Source organism: Protomyctophum bolini (genome assembly GCF_963924005.1).
Source record: "Protomyctophum bolini genome assembly, chromosome: 8".
In the NCBI taxonomy this organism is placed as follows: domain Eukaryota; kingdom Metazoa; phylum Chordata; class Actinopteri; order Myctophiformes; family Myctophidae; genus Protomyctophum; species Protomyctophum bolini.
In genome coordinates this window covers 36,128,232-36,151,291 of record NC_137869.1, presented here as the reverse complement: position 1 = coordinate 36,151,291, position 23,060 = coordinate 36,128,232, and the positions used below count along the sequence as shown (strand labels likewise).

The following is a 23,060-nucleotide window of genomic DNA, read 5'->3' as shown; positions in this document are numbered from 1 at the left end:
TGGCTAAAATGGGGTGTGCGTGCTTGCGTGCGTGTGCACATAATGTATCTGTATGTATAGACAGATGTAGTGTACGTGTGTCACATGAATGCACACACGCACACACACACACACACACACACACACACACACACACACACACACACACACACACACACACACACACACACACACACACACTAGGACTGATGGAAGGTCTTGTTATCAGTGTGTAACCACTGGCCAATCGATACCTCCTTCATTGTGTGCAAAGAGGCTTAGTTCGCAATCAATACTAAGGCTTGACGCACGCACGCACGCACAGCATGGCACAACACGCCAGTGATACATTTTTGACAGCTATTTTTGTATTCAGCCCATCTTTAGTCTTTTGCCACAGCGTCAAGGTTGTTGATTTTCATTTTGTATTCATTCTCAGGGCCCCAAAATCACACAAAATCACAAATAGCACGAGTGTCTATTTCAAACTGCCCGTCATAATTTCACCCCCATCCCTATCACATTTTTGGATCGTATTAGGATGTTGATATACATTTTGTAAAGCAAAAGTGTTTTTTGACTGGAGGGGTCTCAGGTAGCTATTATGACTTTGAAACGCTGAGCTAGATCAGTGGTTTTCAACCAGTGGTCCGGGGTAAAGTTCTCAACAGGGCCAAAAATTAAGGCCTGGCCCGAGCCTACCATAATAATAGCCTACCATCGGCCCGAGGCATGGCCCGAGGCTCGGCCCGACCCAAATAAATTCCATAATGTTCAGCCTGAAGCCCGACAAAGGCTCGACACCGTGGTTCAGTGTGAAAGTGAGAACGGAGATCAACAGAAATAAAGGTGGTATGTAACTCACGTTAGAATAGGCTGTTTAATTTCCATCATTCTAATTCCAGACAGTGGTGGTGGTGACTGGTGAGTAAATAGCAGCTGCCGCTCCCTCAGAAAAAATAAAGAAAAAATAAAAAAATCACAGAAAATCACCAAGCCCGAGGCTCGGCCCGGCCTGGCTAATTAGCATCATGTTTGGGCCCGGCTCGTCATTTTCTTCAACCAGCTATTGAGAGGCTACATACAGTTTAGTTGCAAAGGAAGGGAACATATGTTCAAGTACACAAACTTGTCTCATCCTCTGATTCCTAAAATAGCTAAAATGCTTCCATTTTCAATAAAGTCTGTTGTTCCTTTTATGAAGGAGCAGGTGTTGAGCTACACAAATGTGTTTTCCAATGGATTGAAGCCTAAAATGCCCCTGCATGCATTTCCTTTATAGGTTCCTTTATTTACAGTTTGGGAAACAATTTCTGGCTTGATGTAAGCTTGAGATACTTAAAGTAGCTGTGATGTTAGTGTGCTGTACAACAACAACATTTGTGTTTGGAAGAGGGCCCTCGGGGCAGCTCTTTCTGAACAAATATAAAATGTAAGACTTAGATCTTGACGTTGAAGTCTGATAATGAAGGATGAAGAATACAACTTTAGAAGTTTATAACCACAGGCTTTGACTTACATGGCAAGTTTAGCAACCGCCCAGGGATCAACTCCGATGAGATGCTCTCACTCACGTTTTGACTTTTGAGAGATAAGAATCCAATTCCAGGCATGTGGAATGAATCACCAATACTACCGTCTTACATGGCAAGTTTGGCAACCGCCCAGTGTTCAACTCCAATGAGATGCTCTCACTCACGTTTTGACTTTTGAGAGATAAGAATCCAATTCCAGACATGTAGAATGAATCACCAATACTACTGTCTTTGTGACTAACAAGCTCTGCACTCTCTCCCTTCTCTTATGTCTTCTTGTACCTTCTTTCTCTTCCAACCCTTTCTTTATTTTCTGTCCATCTCGCTCTTATACGTTTTTCTTCCCTCTGCCTTGTTCTCCATTTCACGCTGCCTGTCCTTCTCTACAGTGTGTCTATAGGTGTTAGCTACGTCCTGGCTGGAAGTGAGGCCTACGCTGCTGTTCTTCACGTCAGGTAACTCTCTCACCCACTCAACCACCATAACCCATTCTTAGGGCTGTGCGATATGACTATATATATCGTATAGACGATAGAAAATGTCTATCGCGAAAAATGTTCTCGCGTTACGGCAGTATTCTACGTCACAGCGCCCAGCCATGCTGTTATTTCATAACAAGCATGAAGGGAGATGATAGCTGACAAGATTCAGAGCGGAGTGACATTAAAGTAACCAGTCATTCACTGTTATAAATGCAGGTTTCATGTTGGGTCAAATTGATAAACTGCGTGAGCCACGCATGTTTTACAGGTTGAACAACATTGCACCCAAACTTTAACAGTGATGACATGCAATGAAAATAGAGCAAAAAACAACTGTAGTGCAGAATATAATTTCTGAAAAAGGTGAGCTATGAAAAGGAGCTCACAATTTTGAGATATCTATATTCATTTCCCCTTTTTTGTTATATCTGAAAAAATAAATAGAGACCAATGAATTAAAAACAAAATGCAGTCCTTAGGAGTCCTGTGTGAGGGCTGAACATCTAATAAATATTCAAATATTCTGATACTGTAGCTGTCTGAGGTATACAGTATATTGCTGTGCTCTGCATATAATGTGACTCTTGTTGAATCAGCACTGCTGTGTTTCTTACTCTGTGTACCAGCGACCACATACTGTATACGGTACGCACTACACTACTGGTGTACACTGGTTAAGAATCAAAGCAGTGTTGAAGTACAGCTCCGCACTGTCGACAACAAAGACTGCTGTTGTCCTCATCGTTCAAGTGCCCTCGAGATCTGCGACAAAAGCAGCTTCCACTGTTCATTCACAGTCAGTCCTGTGTCCCTACTCAGAGCATCTGGAAATGAGAGTGGTCTTGTTCCTCTGTGGTTGTACTGGGTCTTTTTGAGTGGTGCAACCACTCCTATAGACAGTTTTGTGTGTCCCTGTGTCTGTCCCTGGTTGGCTGGCTGGCTGGTTGGGTCTGTCCGAGCACGAAAATAGCATAGGAAGTGTCACTGTTGCGCGCACGCACACCCTGGCCCACCCTTCCTGTGGGTCTGGAACTTCCGGGACCCCTACACGGAGTTGCACCACTCACTTCACACAGGAATGTTTTTTTTTTTTACCAGGTGTGACATTGTCAAAGTAGTATATGATTAAGCACTGTGAACAGGAAACAAGGTATTGCTCCAAAGGGCTCACATGCTGTTTGCAGCAGTGGCGATTTGTGCTGTTGTGCTGTTGTGCTGAAGGGAAAGGGAACATGTGGCTTGAGGACCTGATTTCAGAGGAGCAGTACTTAATGCCATACTGTGCCAACTCAAGCCTAGAGGTGTGGACACAACGTGTCGATGCAGATAGTTTAGGGATAACGGCGATAAAGGGATGAAGTGTGCGCAAAGATTGTGCCATTATAGTACCCTGAATGGATTGAGGGAGTGGGCAGAAGATCCCAAGGATAGAGAGCAATAGATGGAGCTAAAGACCAACGGATAAGACAGTAAAACTGTAAAATGTAATAAAGAACAGAAATAAGGAGGTAGAGAATAAGCGAGCTCTTTGTGACAAAAATAAAGTGGTTTAGTACGGCATTGATTTAATGCAATATTCCTGTAAAATCCCATCGAAGTTGACAGTGAATTAACTTTTTTACTCTGTGCTCACTGCTGCAGTTTTTGTGCAATTTCTCAACGTTACAAAAACAAAAAGAAGGGAGATGGCTGTCCTGGCAAGAAGCTTTTAGCTGCCCACACACGCACACAGACACGCACACTACACACACACTACACGGAGTACACGCACACTACGCGCACACACACATTAACGTTTTAAGTAACACATTGGGTATACACCGCACATGCACATACTGTACACAACAAACACCAAGCACGCGCACATGCACGCACGCGCGCGCACACACACATACCAGATATGGACCTTGGGCAGAAATAATAATCTGTTATCAGATGGAGATTGTATTTATTCATCTGTAATGATGACTCGCATCAGTGAAAATTCCACAAAACTGCATAATTATAATCATCTTATTTATCAGACAGAAATTAGCCACGAGCTCTAGCTTCTCTGCCATTAAGCTAAACCTCTATCTCTTTTTTCTGTTAATTTCTCAACCTCACAGGCTCACACTACTATACCCTATTCTCTCTCTCTCTCTCTCTCTCTCTCTCTCTCTCTCTCTCTCCTAAATGCAAGGTACTTACAATAACATCCCCTAACTAACCCCTATGCCTACTGCTTTGAATACCAATCATGTCTCCGCCCCAATATGAAAGACTTTGGATTGGTTCTGCAATGCAAGGTTTTGCTTTGTTTGAGGGGCGATAGCTATGGGCGGCGGTGGCTCAGGGGTAGAGTGGCTGGATGGTAACCGCAAGGTTGCCAGTTCGAACGCTGTGGGCTCCCTCGGAGTTAGTTTCGAAGTGTCCTTGAGCAAGACGCTGAACCCCTTAATTGCTTACATGAAGGTTGGTGCCTTGCATGGTTTCCTCTATCATCGGTGTATGGATGTGTGTGTGAATGGGTGAATGTAATGCACAATCTATGTAAAGTGCCTTGGATAAAGGTGCTATATAAATGTCCAGCTTTTGGTGTGTGCAACCCAAATGTCATAACACAAACAATTTAAATGCCATTGACAACTAGAACTGCACTCTGTCGAGTGCCTACTTGCTTGGTGCACACAAGTAGGCCATATATAGCCTACTAGTGCGCAAGCAGAGCGCGCAAGTACTGCCGAGTGCCGACCGCTATAAACTGTCAAATCTCAGCTTCTCTGTGAAAGAACGTTTGAAATATTGAATTATTAGGTTTAGCTATTTGCTAATATTATTAGCTACTATATATATTGCTACTATTTGCACTTTAACAGAGTGGCAGCCAAGTCTATGGACTTTTAATGTTTGTTAGGAGCACTTTAAACAGAGTGTCCAGGCTCTCCTCACTTCCCACGAGTCAGGTTTTCTTTTTGTACACTTTTCTCTCTTTTTTTCATAGCTTTGGCAGATACAGGCTTTAATAATATCATTCAAATAATCTATCAGTTATCTGCAGCTACTCAGTCAGGGATATATATATATATATATACTGTATATATAAACGGAATGTTCAATGATTAAATGTCCCTGAGCTTGAAGGGATTACCGTCACATACTGAGAGATCATCACCAGAAAGCCTGGGGATAAAGTTTGGTTTAACGAAACCGTGCAGAAGCGCAGCCAGGAAAAAGAGACGGCTCTATCACAATAAGCTGCAGATATCCAACTTCTATGTTTTTGAAGCAAGAGCAGCGTTCAAGCGAATCAAGCAAAGAGACAATAACAACAAACAAACAAAAGATATTGGACAACTCACTTATAGCACAAAGAAATGGTGGGGTAATGTGAGAGAGATATACCCGTCCCGCACACAGTCACGGTCAAGATGCACGTTTCGGTCATGTAGACCAGTGGTTCCCAAAGTGAGGTCCGGGGACCCCCAGGGGTACTTGAGGGAGTTCCAGGGGGTACCCAGCTAAATTATAGTTTGGAACCAAATGGACCCTTATGAGTCTATAACTCAGAGTGTGCAAATGGAACCAAATGGACCCATTAGGGTCCATTTGGTTCCATTTGTACTTGCAGAGTAAAAGCGAACATATCTTCCCGGCACCCCAAGCTTCTATTTTGAAAGAAATCCCGGCACTGATTGTGATAAAAGGGTGTAATCACTTGTCGTAGTGTTGAAAAGTATTCCAAAGCAGATCAATCTTTGATGTATATTCTTTCAGAGTGAAAGTTTTTTAACTAAAATCTTCGCTTGTGGGGGGTCCCTGGAACTACATATTTTGAGATGGGGGTCAGTGGCCAAATACAGATAATTCTGGAGGTCCTTGCCATGAAAAATATAGCCTTTTTTTAATCGACCTCAGTCCAAAATGGGTTAATATGTGTGCCTATTGTGTGAGTACTGTAGTTTCCTTGTATGATAGTGTGTGATGAGTTAGCTGGTAGCTATAGTTTGTGATAGTGTACTGTAGTTGCCTTGTGTGATTGTATTCTGTAGTTTGCTTGTGTCTATCTTCATCTATGTCTGTCTCTTTCTCTGGCTGCTGTGCGTTCTTTCAGTTGTACGTGCGTGTGTGTGTGTGTGCGTGCGTGCGCATGTGTGTGCGGATGTCTGTGGGGGCACACTGCTTGACAAAAATACTCAAGTTGAACACATTTTCGTTATCAAGAACAGAAAGCACCTCTTTTCCACATAATTATTTATTTTTCCAATTGGAAAAAGTTGTATTTTTATTTATTTTTTGCCAAACGACATGTCATTTCCCCCCCAGAGCTTAAATGTGCCTTAACCCATTTAGACCCGAGGACGATTCTACACATGTCTTCTAAATCATGACAGTTTCCTGAAAAACCTATCTTTCTATGTCAGTGATTCTCAAACTATTTCATGTCAAGGACCCCCCAGATTAAATGTAATTGGCCGCCGACCCCCATCTGAACATATGTTATTCCAGGGACCCCCCCCCCCCAAAAAGAAACGTTGGCTCTGAAAGAATATATATTCAAAGATTTGCACTATACATTTTCACGATTCTTCAAAAATAGCAGACCTACAAGCTCATAGCGCGGCTCATAGCGGTGCCGCGCTATGAGCTTGTAGATCTGACTACTTTTCAATATAGCTAAAGTATAACATGATGCTTAAAACACAAAGGGGTTCCCGCCCCAAAATGGGTTAAATTTCAAGTCAATGTCAAACATGAGTATGTAACATCATCATCGTTCCTTCTGCAGCTGTTTGCAGGGCTGATTTCTCATTACAACGGCACATACTGCACTCGTAGACTGTGCACACACACAGGGGCTCTGCATCACTGAGCTGGGATTGGATAGAAATGGCATTTCACTATCTACCATAGTCATTCAGCAAGTACAGCATAAAATGTCAATTAAGGACTTTTCCAGGGTGTCGCTGTGAATCTGTAAAATGTGCTCCGTCATCAGCCAATACTTGTTCTGTGATTCGCCATTAATTACAACCTACTTGGCATTGATTGCACCATCAAATAGTTGTGCAGTAGTACTAACTTTAATTTTACACAGCTATGGTGACACCTTGAACTACGAGCCTGGGGGGAGAGGGTATAATTGAACAGGGATTATTATGTTGATAGTATATTGTTTGATGCTGCTATAGGCTCCTGGTTTACCTGCAATCCTAGTTTACTGAGGCTGTCTCCACTATCTCCCTGCATTTGTTGCACCGTATGTGATTACCTTGCTTATTGTAAGTCGCTTAAGAGCGTCTGCTAAATGCCTAAATTAGATTGTAGCATAGCCCCTGGACTTCAGTGTAATATGGTGTGCTGTGTACAATATTATATAAAGAAAATTATTTTGATTATTACACTGGCATTGTCCATTTTCAGGCATTATATTTGCGACATAATGCGAGGTTGACACTCGAAGAATGGCTGAGAGAGCAGATGCCGCGCACAGATAAGATAATACAAATACCCCCTCCAAAATCATCCCACACTGCACAGACCGGCGTTCCCGGCAGTTTGATGCCCTTGCCTCAATTGTTTCTAAACACCCCCGAAATCTAACAACTGGTGCCTGTATCGAACCTGTTCAAACAAAGCGTTTGTGTATGCAGGACACCGTGGACATCGTTCACTTCTCAACTCACTGAAGCACGAATCGATAGGATGCCAGCAAGCGTTTCTAAAAGTGATCCCCCCCCCCCCCCCCCCTATCCCAATGGAACAAGTCTGTAATTACCTTTATCAGTTAACAAGGCTAATTTATTTTGTCACGCTCCAGTAAATACTTAACCCGAATAATATTATTCACACTCTCGGGGTTGGTGTGTAACTGCATTATTGGTATGCCTGGGCGCTTCATTAACGGCCTGCCTTTTGGCACCGAGGGAGACGGCCGCGATGCGCCGTGGGAGTGGGAGGCAGGGTTACTGGAGTGAGAAACCTTGGGCCGCCTCCTGCGGATAAACCGCCTCAATTCCCCCTGGAGGCAGCGATCGATAGGTTACTGTGGGTCTCTCTGCGAGGAGACTTTCTTCTCTGCCTTACACAGCAGTATATGTGGGATGCCTATAGGAAGAAGAAAGGAGGGAAAAAAAGTGAGCTCTGAAGATTAGACATTAGAGAGATGAGACGTTCGGTTTTATCCTTTTTTTTTTTTTGCCTGCCAGGGACAGGGTCAGTTCACCTTCAGATATTTCACATCAATGGGTTCTCTTTAAACATCCTACAGACAAAAATCCTTTTTAGTTATCTTTTAAAGGTTATACCTATATTCTGAAAGAAACTGTTAAGAATTAAACATAATGCCCTTTCGAACTGCTAGACTTGAAAGTGAATTGGACTGAATCCAAGTTCATTGATGCCCCTTTGTGAGCTGCCTTAGCTGCAAAGTGTACACTTTTATAATACAGTGGTATGTGTATATATTTTTCTCCATTATAATGGTCCCTCTTTAAATCTTCTTGAGGCTTACTTCTTGTCCTGAAGAATATTTCTGAAGTGTTTATTTCTCAACAATCACCTAACCCGTGGCCGGGTTAAAACTCACCTCTGGGTCCCGAATGCACGGCAGGTTAAAACGAACCCGTGGCTTCCTGCGAGGTTAGGGTTTAGGGTTGTGTTTACTGTTGGGTATAGGGTGTCGGACTGTAAGACTGCTGGTATGTCACTGCATGGGTAGTCATACACGGTTCCATTTGCTGGAGGGGGATATATATGCCTTTTGATGTTGCCCATTCTGGTCATTCAGGTTTATTGCCAGGCAGTGGGGATATGTTTTATAGAAATAGAAAACAATGAACTTACTAGGCTTAATTCAAGCATGTCTAGACTCTAGAGATAGTCTGACTCTGTCACTCTACTGACTGTGTTGAAGGGCTAGAAGGCAGAGCTATCCGCAGCATTGTGACCCCTCTTCCCTAGCCTCGGAGACCGCAGGCCAACATAGAAAACCCCAAAATCTGTACATATTACATGACTAAAGTTTTGACCTCGACGGAGGCGTGGCTTTCACTAGTACAGAAGTGAGTTCGGGTTTGACATTATTTACTATTCTCTCCATATATCGGGTTACAACTCGGACGGGGCTGAGTCGGCTCTACCGAACGTTGCAACGTTCAACGCGGCAACTTGCGGCCCTCGGTGGTGTCTCTCGTGGCTCAAGTTCGGTAGAGACGGCAGCCCCTCCGTCATTGTCTATGGCAGTGGTTCCCAAAGGGGTTCCCAGGGGTCCTTGAGGGAGTTCCAGGGGGTTCCCAGCTAAATTATAGTTTGTAACCATATGGACTCCATCATGTATTTTACACATTAAATACTGGTTCATTTTTGGAATCAGACCTTCAAAATCTCTTCCAAATCCGTCAACAAGGCCTGCCATATGCACTGGAAAAAATGTGTGCGTGACATTTCTTTTTTTAAAACAATGTTTTATCATATGGAAACTATTGGTGGAGAGGTTTGTCTAACCCATGTTATGCCTAGCTGTGATTGGACCACAGCAGTTTGGGGAGGGGCTTAGCTATAGGTCAATTACCTTCCCCTCCCTATAAAAGGAGCACTGGGGTCATGTGTTACTCTTTTAGGAGGACCAACATCAAGAAGTGGCACGTGTGAGTTTAGCAATGAGCTCTGGACATCTGTTAAATCAATACATGTGTGTTTCAACCAAGCTATTGTCTGTGTATCATTTGTAACCTGAAGTCATTGGAAATGTACAAATGAAATATGTAAAATGCAAAGGTTGGAATTATGTAAGTGGGAAGGTACCACAGACACCACAGTTCGTTAAGTCAATACTGTAGCCAGTTATGAAGTAGCAGTTCTGTATAACTAATACTATAGGCCTATCCTTTATTATTCAAATAATAATATATATTAATATTAATAATAAATGCTCAACATGCTTATGCTTTCTCTTCGTGTGTGTGTGTGTGTGTGTGTGTGTGTGTGTGTGTGTGTGTGTGTGTGTGTGTGTGTGTGTGTGTGTGTGTGTGTGTGTGTGTGTGTGTGTGTGTGTGTGTGTGTGTGTGTGTGTGTGTGTGTGTGTGTGTGTGTGTGTGTGTGTGTGTGTGTGTGTGTGTGTGTGTGTGTGTGTGTGTGTGTGTGTGTGTGTGTGTGTGTGTGTGTGTGTGTGTGCGCGCGCGCGCATGTGTCTCTTCCACAGGCATGTTTATGTGATCCCGGCCTTCACCTGGATTCTGTCTCTAGCCATCTTATTCGCCCAGACGGTCATCCGACCAATCACCTCGCTGCTCACCCTGCTGAAAGGGATCTTGCTTATCGTCACGGTAAACATTTTCATATACTGTCTGTGTGTGTGTGTCAACAATTTCAAAATTGTAAAAATGAAAATAGCCAATCTACAAGATCACAACATGTACAGCATAGTAACATTGCAATTCGTAGAGAGTTTGTAGATTGGCAAGTGTATAACGCTTCTAAGGCCTTAAGCAAATACCGTCCTGTTTGGACGCAATGCCTGGCATTATCATCATGAGATAATTATAAGAGACCTTCTTTAAATTAGACAGTTTATGTAAAGCACACAAAGTGGGTGGATGTGTAGATCAGGCATGCCTGGGCTACAAGCTCTGCTATTTTTGGTGAAGAGATTACTTGTAGAGTGGAAAAAGGAAGGAGGGCCAAGCATAGAGCCCTGGGTGGCCATATAAAGGTAGACACCCCTTTCGGCTCTGGAGCGTATGTGTTCAAGGGAGGGCAAAACATTCTCGGGATTCCTTTGTGAAGCCCCGCGGAAGCATCACAGAGCGCATGTTCGGGACTGATAAGTCCCGGAAAAGATGCGCTGTGATTGGCCAGTAGTCACTTGAGTGGCAGCGTGACGTAGTGTGCCGTCCACTCTTCCGGCGTAGCGGTGTAAATTCTTCCTCCCTCCCGTCAACACACCTGGCTCCGAAGAACTCAGGCCGGCACCCTGGGTGCGTTCCTGTGGGTCTGGAACTTGGTTGTTGTGACAGCTTTCAGTTATTTCTGTCACAAGGAGTGGGTTACTGCACCACAATTTGATGTTTCTTCTTTCATTACCGTCCTTGTTCATGTGGGTGGTGTGACAGACAGTAAAGAATCTAATCTCATTTAATGTGAACGGGCCTTTCTGGAAAGTGAAACGTTGGAATTAATAGCCGTTATTAATTTATTTTTAGAACATTCTTCCTGTAACCGAAAAAAAGTGAAAAGCAGAAGATTGAAGCTTTTATTGGAACTGATTCCTCTGAGCCTATACGACGCACGTGCGTGCGTGGGCGGCGCGCGCAGTCGCGCACGCACGCTGTTTCTCCACTAATAACAGCCTATTTATGATTGACAGTTTAATGCAAATAAAGCTGAGAAATATCTAGTGAATGCAATGAAAAGTTATTACAGCGACACCTGGAATATATGTAGAGGCTGAGGCGGTGAGATAGAGGAGGAGGACAGAAGGACGTACAGTACAGCAGAGATGGGCAGTGAGATAGAGGAGGAGGACAGAAGGACGTACAGTACAGCAGGAATATATGTAGAGGCTGAGGCGGTGAGATAGAGGAGGAGGACAGAAGGACGTACAGTACAGCAGAGATGGGCAGTGAGATGCAGAAAGGATCAGGAGTGTGAGAGGTTGCAGAGAGAGAGAGAAAGAAGGGGAAGGCTATATGAGATCAAAGTGTTATTACCTTCCCTTGACTTCTGAGAGGATATTGAAACCCAGACGGCTTTAACTTGCTATGTTTTTACTTTGGCAAGATTTTGTTCTTTTCCACAATATATATCAGTGTTGTTTTTTTTAACACATTTATACTTCTAGCTATATCCTCACACACAGTGTGAGGATAAAAAAACTTTAGCTGCCTACTTTTTTTGAGCAGCGCTAGTCTGGCTTTTGAAATTCTGTGATATGGCAGCCAAGTCTATGGACTTTTAATTTTGTTTGTTTAGAGCACTCGAGTGGCCGCCAAAGTCTATGGATGTCTTGTTATCATACAATGTATTGTATGCATTACAAGGTAGCAACAAAGTGTAAAGCTTATCATTTCAGGGGATGATGTGACCTCCTTCTGTTGTATCATAAATGAACCACGTTAACAGTATAATTATTTAACTAAGTGTAAAGGTCCAGTTTTCGGTGGTGAGGTGAAAACTACAACATGACGTCACTGAGCGGTGGTGAAGAGGAACCACCACTCTCCCCAGCCCTTCTCTCTGTTTTTACTCGCCACAGAAACGGTGGTCACCGAGACTTGCTCCGGGCAATGTGTTTGGTATAGAAGCTGTTATGTTGTGCTGGTTATAGTATACTTTAATCAACATATGGAACGAATTCTGTACTAGCCATATCTGATCCATATGGAGATCGAAGGGTTTGAGGTCAGATGTAGAGTTGCTGGCCAATATTGATGACATCAGGGATCTTATGGGCTTAACTGTGACAGCAGGTCACATTAACTATGACATCAGGGTCTCCACATCTCCATCCCTGATGATGTCACATGATGTCACGAGACCTGGCCGCCATATATGGTGCCCGATGGGAAATGCACGATTCCATAGTTAACACCTACAAGTTACAACGCCTGGGGGTATTTGTGACCATTAAATCAGGACGCCCAATGATTTGTTTCTTCAGAGCACATTTCAAGGTGCACTAGGCGCCATCTTGGATGTAGCTGATGTAGCTCGATGTAGCCAAAACACCCCCAAGGTGATCGACAACAACGGGAAGTATGATGAAAAGATTGTGTTCGACAGCCCATCGCGGTCCCGTCGCTAGTCGAGTTAGAATTAATCATACCTCCCGTTGTTGTTGATCGAGTGTTTTGGCTACATCTAGCTGCTTCAGCCACATAACACATAACATCCGGTCCGTCGCTAAATGTGCTCCGCTGCTATAAATCGCTGGGCGCTATGATTTAATGGATTAAATAACCCTGGGCGTGAAATACAAATAAACATATTTATTTTTTAATAAAACAAAACACAAGGCAAATTAAATAAATTGTTTTTTATCAGATATCTTCTCTTCAATGCACAATATTTAGTTTATCAGTTCGATAAATATTCACATTTACATTTTGACTATATCAAAAATTACAATAATGCATAATATATGACCATATTTGCACAGATATGGTGACAGATACAATACTCTCCGGGTCAGCCCACCTGAGATTGTTGTGAACTGCACATTATCTGCAAGCCCTCCAGGCTCCATTTTCATATCTTTTCTCATCTCTTTGTCCTGGCATGCTCTTTGTAAACAGGCCTTGGCATTCGAAGGGATTCATTCTGCCAGCCACTTTGTCTTCTAGCATTCCATTTTATATTTCACTGCTGCTCTGGTACTGGACATCCTCACTCTCTTCCACGTGACTGACTGACTGTATATTAACGCACGCACGCACGCACGCAGGAGAGAGTGTTGTGTGGGTCAGCAGTAATTTTAAGCAGTTGGAGTAGGCTTGTGCCAAAACTACCCACAAGCCTTCTTTCCAGTCGGATATGCTAACGAGCTTAACGATCCTAGCGGCTGCTTCGAACTAATTAAGAGCCATCTTGGACAGGAAATGACTGCGCTGCCCCCTGGAAGGGAGCAGATTCATGCCAGGTTAAGTCTTAAACTCTCCAAGGTTTCCACTGAAATATTGATGCGTTAAAAAGGCCTGTAGTTTAATTTCTGGCAGTGATGTTTAAATGTTTTAATAATGTAGGAAGGTGTCTGACAGCAGTTATCCGTTGTTACTAAAGTTCCTGCGAGTTCTATAGTTCAACAAAACTCATTGGACCAATTCCCTTAACCACTCGACCTCAAAATCTGTGCATATTATTTTGAAAATAGCCACAGACCCTTAAAGACATGATTCCACTATTAATGGTTAATGCAATGAATGCTCAGTCTTTGTATCAATGCTTGGTTCTGGATTAGTGCGATACAGTCAACGAGTCTCTTATTCGCCCAACCAATCACTCCATATCTCCATTTACAGCCCCATGTACAGCACGAGTTATGATTTAGTTCCCTTTGGTCACTTTTTTCACACTGTAGTAAAGTTGTAGTTTCTGCAAATGGCACTTCAGCTGACAAAAAATAGGTCATTAGGTTGGACTACCTTGTTGGCTGCTTGTTCCTGTGTTTTGTATAAGATCCCAAGCAATATCCACTAGCTGAATGTGTTGTCACGATGACGTGAACCCCTTTTGGTGTAAGCATTATGTTATACTTTAGCTATTGACAAATAGCAGATCTACAAGCTCATAGCGCGGCACCGAGTGCCGTGCTATGAGCTTGCAGGTCTGCTATTTTTGAAAAATCGTGAAAATGTGGTGCCCAATTACATTTAATTCTGGGGGTCCTTGACATTAAATAGTTTGAGAACCACGGACATAGAAACGTAGGGTTTTTCAGAAAACTGTCAGGATTTAGAAGGCATTTGTAGAATCGTCTTCAGGTCTACATGGGTTAAAGTCTCAACCTTCCTTTCAGTTGTCTGTAGCATTGCAGAAAATCACTCTGCATGACTTGTCTTCATCCAGCGTGTGTCAGAGCAGAGACCCAGTTGTGGGATGGAAATGCCATTCGATTGATATTTATAATGTAATTGTGACATACATGTGTGTGAGAGTGTGTGGCAGGAATAAGAATAGGTTTGTCATTCGGTACTGTATAGCTCAAATGTGCATGACAGGTTACATGCAATTGTGAGAGCCTGGGTCGCTATACATCATTCTGAGCGTGACGTGAACACATGCTTGTGTGATTCGGCACATGACACATATGTATGCACGTCGAGTTGGTTTGGGCCTTTCCAGGTCAGTGGCTGGAAAGGGAGTGTGTCAGGGAGTGTGCTGGAAAGGTATTTAGGAGTTCTTTAGGCTCAAGCCAGAATACATTTAACCCTATCTCAAATACAGCAAGGCTACACTGCCTATTAATATGTATAGAGTTGCAGTACATGTAGCTGTTGCTATGGCTTCTGACAAAAAAAATACAACATTCATCAGCACTGGGGCTGACACTGCCTTTGCTTGTTATTACTGTGTCTCCAATACCGTTGCGTGCTCAATAGTAGCTTCAAGACCGCTACACCCTGGTTATGGGGCCCTTTTGGGCTCCAGTGGAACGATGCCTATTATTTCGTAGTCCACTTAACCTTTGGATGCCAGAGCAGTCCCAAGCTGTTTGACTCCCTCTTCGCGGAGCTGTGCTGGATCCTCGCCAACACGTTCTTATCCTGGCACACTTACCCAGGCACCGCAATGCAATAGACTCACTCTCTGGTCCCTCCTAGCAGAGATGTCGACGTTTGGCCCTGATTCCAATCCTCTTCCAAGCCCATAGTTCCTCTGTTTTGTCATGATATTTTGCAAATGAACCACCAGCTACAGCTCTTCGTTACCCTGGCATGTCAACACATCAAAGACGGTTTTCTCACCTGCGTAAAACGACTATAATGCCTTCCACACCCACACAGGAATCACCTTCCCGTCAACAGACATCACAATAAACATTAGCAGTTTAGAACACACCAACTCACACACCCGTCTCAACCTCTGCACCATAAACCTGCACATCCACCTCGACATGCATGAACGTCTTTAAATCATGAAAACAAGCACGACTCCAAATCGTCTCAATCTCTCTGAGCATTCTTAACCGGGTGCATGGTCGGTAAAGTAACATTCAGTCTCTAAAAAGAAGATAACAGCTCATGGAACTGTTCTGTATACAGTACAAGGCAGAGGTTCTCAACCTGAACCGGCCGGATATGCTTTGGCCATGTCTTTGGCATGTGAGCCTGTATGTATGACTGAGGACCACAAGGGTTGTCTTTATCCTTAATTTTCTTTTATCCCTCAATTAACTCTCAATTAAATAAATCAAAATCCACCATCCCCCGCCCCTCAGTCCGTACGAAGTACGAACCCATCTGCAAACTATCTCACCAGGTGGAAACTGAGCTACGCTTTATAACCACCTGCCCACTATACCAAGACATCAGAGACACATGAGGCCTATGCATAGTTTGGATTTTCTGTGGTGAGGTGACCACCGAAGCGGTGGTTTGGAGGTCGCCAGTGGTTGGATGAGCGGTGGCGAGTAAAAACAGAGATAAGGGCTGGGCAGAGCGGTGGTTTGCTCTTCACAGCGGCTCAGTGACGTCATGTTGTAGTTGCGGTTGTCACCTCACCACTGAAAATCCAGACTTTACAGTACTTGCCACAGATGACACACAAAGTGAATTTGAAAACATTGAAGCCAACGACAAAATACTCATACATAAATGAGTGGGCGTAATACAGTTTTAGTGTCTCAGCCTGTTGCAGCGAGCTTGTAGAATGTAGATCGGCTATTTTCAGCATGCATTAAAACTAACTAAACTATTTAAATAAACGGAGATCCATTTCACCACACTATAAGTAAATAGTTTATTTCCTCTCTCTCTCTCTCTCTCTCTCTCTCTCTCTCTCTCTCTCTCTCTGCGCAATGTCCCTGTACCGCAAGACGCGCACACCTGACAACTGCTTTTCAACTGTATTTCTCATGTCATTATAACGTGCTTAAAAACACTTGTTGCTGCTCACATCAGTTGCGGTGAGAGCGCCGAATACTTACCAATATGCCAACAAGGATCGCTATCGGTAAAATAAAATAAAATCCGAAATCCGAAATTAATCTGTGACATTTTACCGATTCCGGAGAGCAGCGTTTAATCTATGATCCATTTCACCACACTTCTAATAATATAATTGTAAAATCCGGGATTTTAACTGGTGAGCTACAGGAGAGGATAATACATACACTGTGACCACTAGGCTACGACCACACCTTGACATAAAGAGAGAGAGCATGGTGGTTATAAAGCACAAAGGTTGTGATCATGTTAAAAAGCGTTCTTGTGTTGTAGAACACAACACAAGAACGCTGGTGGAATAACTGTATTTTTCACGTCACGTCATTAACAACTGTTAATGTTATCTTCTACAACTTTAACATTATTAGTTGTTAATGACGTGACGTAATATTAGTGTCAACATTAACAGAAAATCACGTGCAATTATGTATGATGTTTGGTTTATACAACAAATTAATAAAAACCCCAACCACCAAAGTCATTTTAGTCTCAAAATGTGCAAACACGGTTGAGCTAAAATACCCCTGCCATAGACCTACTGCACATATAAATGGAGCTGCTACTTTAAAAAGAAAATCTGAGCCTTTTGATGAGGTCAGATCAACATATGGAATGTCAGAACAGTCGGCTCCATATATGGAGATCTAAGGGTGGTAGTGGACCTGCCTGTCCTAAACCTTAGTCTTTTACTAGTGAAGAGCAGGTCGGACGGTGCCTTGCATTTATACCGCTGCCGTAAATGTGTGAACTGCCGAACGACCGTACACTAAAACCTTGTATAAATGCTCAGACCATTTACCACTCAAAGAAGAGAAGACAGCTTTTCAAAAAACGAAGCCACATTTCACGGTTTCAGGTGACATCTAAAAAGGCAGTAATGAACCCACTTAAAACAGAACTACAGATAGATCACGACTGGTCAACGCACATGAAATGGGATCTCATTAAAAGCAATATGCCTGGCCATGTGATATTATGTTGATAGGAAGTGCCACTGAAGGGTGTTTTCGTCCAAAAAGGATGAGACATGAAGCTGCAGTAATGTCTGCAGAGAATGGCTCCAATTAAAATTGGATTGAAGGCTAAATAAAACTTGGCTCAGACAGCCAAATGCACTCTTGCTGGCTCTCTGCCTGTTCTCTCTATCTCTCTCTCTCTCTCTCTCTCTCTCTCTCTCTCTCTCTCTCTCTCATTGCTTCTCTGTTCTGTACTGTGATTGCTTTGGGATCAGCATCTCCTCTGCATTCTATAGGATCAAGTGATTGTATTGTATTTGCAGTGAATGTGAACAGCATTCCACAACAAACATGTTGACTTTGTTGCCGTTTGACTGTTATTGACTGATATTATGTTAATATATTGTTTTATGATTGTTGGAAGGGTTCATTATTGTTTCTGAGGCAACTGTTGTTATCCTGGATGTTTTCTGTCGATGCGGTTATCCTGGCTGTGATTCTGGTCTTATTGGTGCTGTAACTGACTTTAGCATTTATTTTATTTACCATGTACTGTATATATATATATATATATATATATATATATACCGGTATATATGTTTTGTTCTGTCTGGTCCCAGGCCTCGTCTCGTCAGCCAAAAAGTTGATCTCATAATATAACCCGGTTATGCCCCCCAGTCAGTGCTGTTACCACAAATGATGCTGCAGAAGAAAAATCAATGTCTACTGTGATGTTTTATTCATCCCGTCTGTCTGTCAGTTCTTTCCCCATGTCCTCCTTTGGTCTTTCCCTCAGTTGCCCCTCCATGTGCATGTGCCTTCCTTATACATGGATCTCTCCATCTCCTTTTACCTTCCCCTTTTACCTGACTACTTATTCACCTCAAGCCTTCCGCTGCCTTTGTAGCTGCCTCCTTCCGTACCTGCTTCACACCGTCCCCCTTCATCAGTGCCTCCTGCTGTGTTTCTCCTCCGTTCTCTCTTCCTTCCCCTCTATCCCTAGTAATGCCTGGGGCAGTGACAGCATACATCAGAGGTGCCCACATTTTTTGGACTTGAGAGCTACTTTCACAATGACCAGCTTAACAAGATCTACCCACCAATTGCCCAGAGCCCCCACATGGTGCAACCATTCCTATAGACAGCTATGTGTGTGGCTGTGTCCCTGGGGTCTGTCCCTGGCTGCATGTGTTCGAGCTCGGAAATAGCGTTATAGCGTTTGTTCACCACCAAGTGTCACTGTTGCACAGACTAACACACATACAGAGACCACACACGGGCCAGGGAGGAGGGCCTGTACTGTACTGTACAATTTTTCAGATTACAATTAGACAAAAGCATGAAAAACGGTATGTTACAGACTGAGGCGCTTTACCCTGCTTATGCAACAGTATGCTTGTCTGTATATTTGTGCATACTTGTAGATCTGCTATTTTTGGTACACAGCCACGTATAATGGGGATTTTAGACTCTGTCCATCTCAGCAGCTGGAGCAGGGAGCACTCTTAAGTAGTGCTGTTGACTTATTTCTAACGTAGCATTGTGTCAGTGACTGTTAAAATACAATTTACAAACCAAATTCAAGAGAGGTCAATGCTGAGAATGCAGGTTTTTTGTGTGTGTGTGTGTGTGTGTGTGTGTTACACAGTACTCTGTGTGCGCGGGCGTATAGTATAGTATCCACAGTACTGTGTGTGTATGTGCGTGCGTGTGCGCAGCGGTCCAGCCTGACTTCACAGCACAGCAGCCTGTAATTGTTCATAAGCATGGCATCAGCACCCCAGGGAGCACTTTCAAAGGGAACTGCAGGGGCGTTTTTTTCCTGGATAATATTGTAATAACATAACGCTGTAGGAAACACTAAGGTGTACCACACAGCATGACATGGCCTTCAAACCCTGCTTATGATGAAGCATGCTGAAGAAGCCTTGTAAAGCACCTCTTAGTTTTGCTATGTTTTAAATCATAAAATCATAATAATAATAATACATAATAATAATTTCTTCTTTATTCCAGTTCATTGCACGATGTCAGCAAATTGAGTTAATACAGCATCACGATCAGTACTACTAACCACCACTTTCACCACTTTCACTGTACACATCACAGCTCACAACGTGTCGCCATGCAGTTGTTGCGTTGTGAGAGCATCTTTTTTTTCTAACGTTCTGTTTATTATTATTTTTGTTTTTTACAAATGCCTAAATTAATTGAGAAATACAAAATAAACTAAAACAACACACACAAGAATAAAACAAAACAAATACAAAAAAAGCACAACTTCAATATAGTCATTATACAAATCAGTTCATGGACAAGACTAGGTTGGCTAGTTAGGTGCCAGCTATTCAAGTTCAATCGGGGGCACGATTGAACATGAGACAGAAAAGGCTGCCATACAGTACTTTACTTACTGAATTTGGAGATTGAGCCACGCAATGTGTATTTAATAGCAGCTTGTAGATCTGCTATGATAAATCATATATTTTAATAGCAGAACATCGTATATTGGTGTCCCTGGCGGCCACGCGGCCGCATACATATTCATTTGGGGTCCTTGTCATGAAAAGCTTTGAGAACCATGTGATGCTGTTTGATGCAAGTCTGGCCCAATGTATTAACCCATTCAGGATGGAAATCCCTCTTGGTGTTTTAAGGATTATGATATACTTTAGCTATTGAAAAATAGCAGCTATTTTTTTTTAACCGTGAAAATCTTTGAATATATATATTCTTTCAGAGCGAACGTTTTTAACTCAAATCTTTGCTTCTGGGAGAGGGGGGGATCCCTGGAACAGCATATTTTCAGATGGGGGTTCGCGGCCAGTTACATATAATTCTGGGGGTCCTTGACATTAATAAGGTTAGGTTGAGCACCACTGACCTAGAAACAGGGTTTTTCAGGAAAGTGTTAGGATTTAGAAGCCTTTTTTTTCCTAGAATCGTCCTCAGGTCTAAATGGGTTAAAGTGACAGCTGCTTGCCATATAGTACCCAAAAAACTCCATAGTGAGGACGGATGGATGTGAGGGTTGTGGGAGAACGGCTCTCCATATAACAACATCAGATCAATGGCTTTATCTGGCCCCAAAGTGGGAGCCAGCCAGTGGAACCTTTATGGCTCCCTTAAGGAGCCTCCGCGTCCTTGAAGAACAACAGAGAAATTGCACAGATTGATTTTAGATTGCTGTGATAGCACACACCGTGAATGTGGACAAGCACACCTTCACGCAGACACACACGAGCGTGGACATGTAGGCCTATATGCACTCAAACTCACCCTCAGAGATGAAGCCTGAAACACACACTCATACTCTCACACGTGCGCGAGCGCACACGCACGCACGCACGAACGCGCACAGGCAAAAATGAGAGGGAATGTGTCCTGGAGCTGGGTTCCGAACAGGGGGAGGTCTAAAGATTTAGAGCTTCAGTATACAAGCAAAGGGGCTTCGAGGGCCGCTGGCTCTACACTATGTCAATATGAGAGAGGGGGAGCACGCAAGGTCGGCCACACCAGAATAAAACAAACTATCGCCAAGCACCATCCATTTATGGCACAGCAGAAAAGTGATTTTTCTTTTTACGGCTGAAATATTAATGTTTCCATCTTGGGTATACTTAGAAAGAAGGGAAACAGCAGTTTTCATGCGAATATATATACTGTATACAGCATAGAGCCAGAGTCTGAAAACTCACCTCAGCCCGTAGCACTTGCCCTAGCCTCGACGACCTTGCAGACGTATGCAAAGGCAAAAATATTCAATTTCGATTAGTTATTTATGTAGACATCGAATTCTATAGTGTATCATACATGTAGTTTCATTGTACAGATATTCTACTGTTAGATGGATTTTAGGTTCTTATTTACAAGTTTATGATCCTTGATGACTATTTATATGTATTTGATGTATTACCATGTGTTGTTCTTGCTTATTTAAATCGCTCTGGATTAAGAGCGCATGCTGAATGCTTTAATTGTAAATTGTGACTTGACAGAGCAGTGATAGACACATGGGCAGATATTAATAATAATAATAATCTTTATTGTCCCGAATTTTGTCTTCACAGTCTGTTCAACACCCACATCAAAAACAGCACATGGCACATAACACCAAGACAATACAAAAACATGAGGTCCCCACAGTATACAGAACCATCCCATCATACATGTACACTGTATACAGAACCATCCCATCGGTGGGGCAGTTTGTTTAATGTCGAGATGGCCGGGGGGACAAAAAGGACAAAACTGTCCTTTTTTCCATGGCAAGGTTCCGTATCTGTCCAGATGGCATGAGGTTAAAAAAGCGATACAGATATATGATCAGTATCATTTGATATTGAAAGTGCTAGCCATATGTGATGGCCTTATTGTTCATGTCAGAAAGTGTGGGCGTAGGAAGTCTGATGATCTTGGAAGCAATTCGGGTAATACTGAAAAGTTAGTATCTGTTAGGCATGAGCAGTATGGAACAGTACAACAGAACAGTTTGAATAATGCTTTTGTACAACCATTTTATAGCAAAAGGCCGATGCACACCTCAAAAGGCTGGTGACAGGTGCGTAAGGCAATAGACCATAATAAAAAGGGTATCTTTGATGATTGTCTGTCCTGATAAAGGTCTAAGCGACCGAAACGTCGACCAAATAAGAGCAACATTTTTTGGCAAGTGTCTGACAGTGTACTCTTCTTTGTCTTTCAAAGATACCCTTTTTTATTTTGTACAATAGCAACAGAAGATGAGATTACATGGTGTCTTTGCTGAAAACGTGACTGGATAGACGTAATGTGTTGATCAAACCTATACGTTTATTGTCCATGGTGAGTCCAAGATAAAAAGGTATCTTGTACCAATGAGCAGGTTGGTGCCTTGAACGGTGTTCTCTGCCATCCTCTGATGGCAAGAGGATGTCTCCGTACTTGTCGTGAACTTATGAAAGTATACATTTTACACTCGTAAAGCGCCCATCGGCCCGTTGCAGGACTCTGCTGTAAAGACACCAAAACAGGAGTCACGTCTACAGAAGAAAAGATGCATGGACATTTTATGTGAGGTTTGATATGGGTTTATAATTGTTCATTAGTCTCAATTACGAGTGGCCTGATGAGTGCAGTTTTCAGGGCCTGTGGGAAGCAAGCTGACGCATGTGTTGACAATGCAGTATATGTAGAAGATCTGAGGCCATGCAGTTTATCAAGGCAGCGTAATTTCATGGTTGATCAGGTAAAATGGCACTTGAATTGGAAACACTGAGTTCATAGCGCGGCACTTGGTGCCACGCTAAAAGTAAAAGTATTGGGGGAGTTAAAGGTAGGGTGGCAAAGAAGGATAAAGATTATTTTTTTTCCAATCACACAAAAGATGTATTTATATCGGCCATATGACGTCTTACATTACGTCATAGGTGCTCTAAACAACATTAGAAGACTTGGCTGCCATAGGGCCCCTCATGGCAGCCATAG

General features: G+C 42.9%; 1 protein-coding gene across 1 annotated transcript in view; it reads left to right on the top strand.

The window, feature by feature from the left end:
- The window catches only part of LOC308320221 (uncharacterized protein), a gene marked incomplete at both ends in the record, with an annotated part of 54,601 nt that overhangs the window by 9,123 nt on the left and 22,418 nt on the right, over positions 1–23,060 (top strand). The window contains 2 exons of the mRNA XM_080770539.1: positions 1,904–1,969; positions 10,179–10,302. Of these exons, the coding sequence (XP_080626665.1) occupies positions 1,904–1,969; positions 10,179–10,302 (190 nt within the window). The remainder of the gene's footprint in view (positions 1–1,903; positions 1,970–10,178; positions 10,303–23,060) is intronic.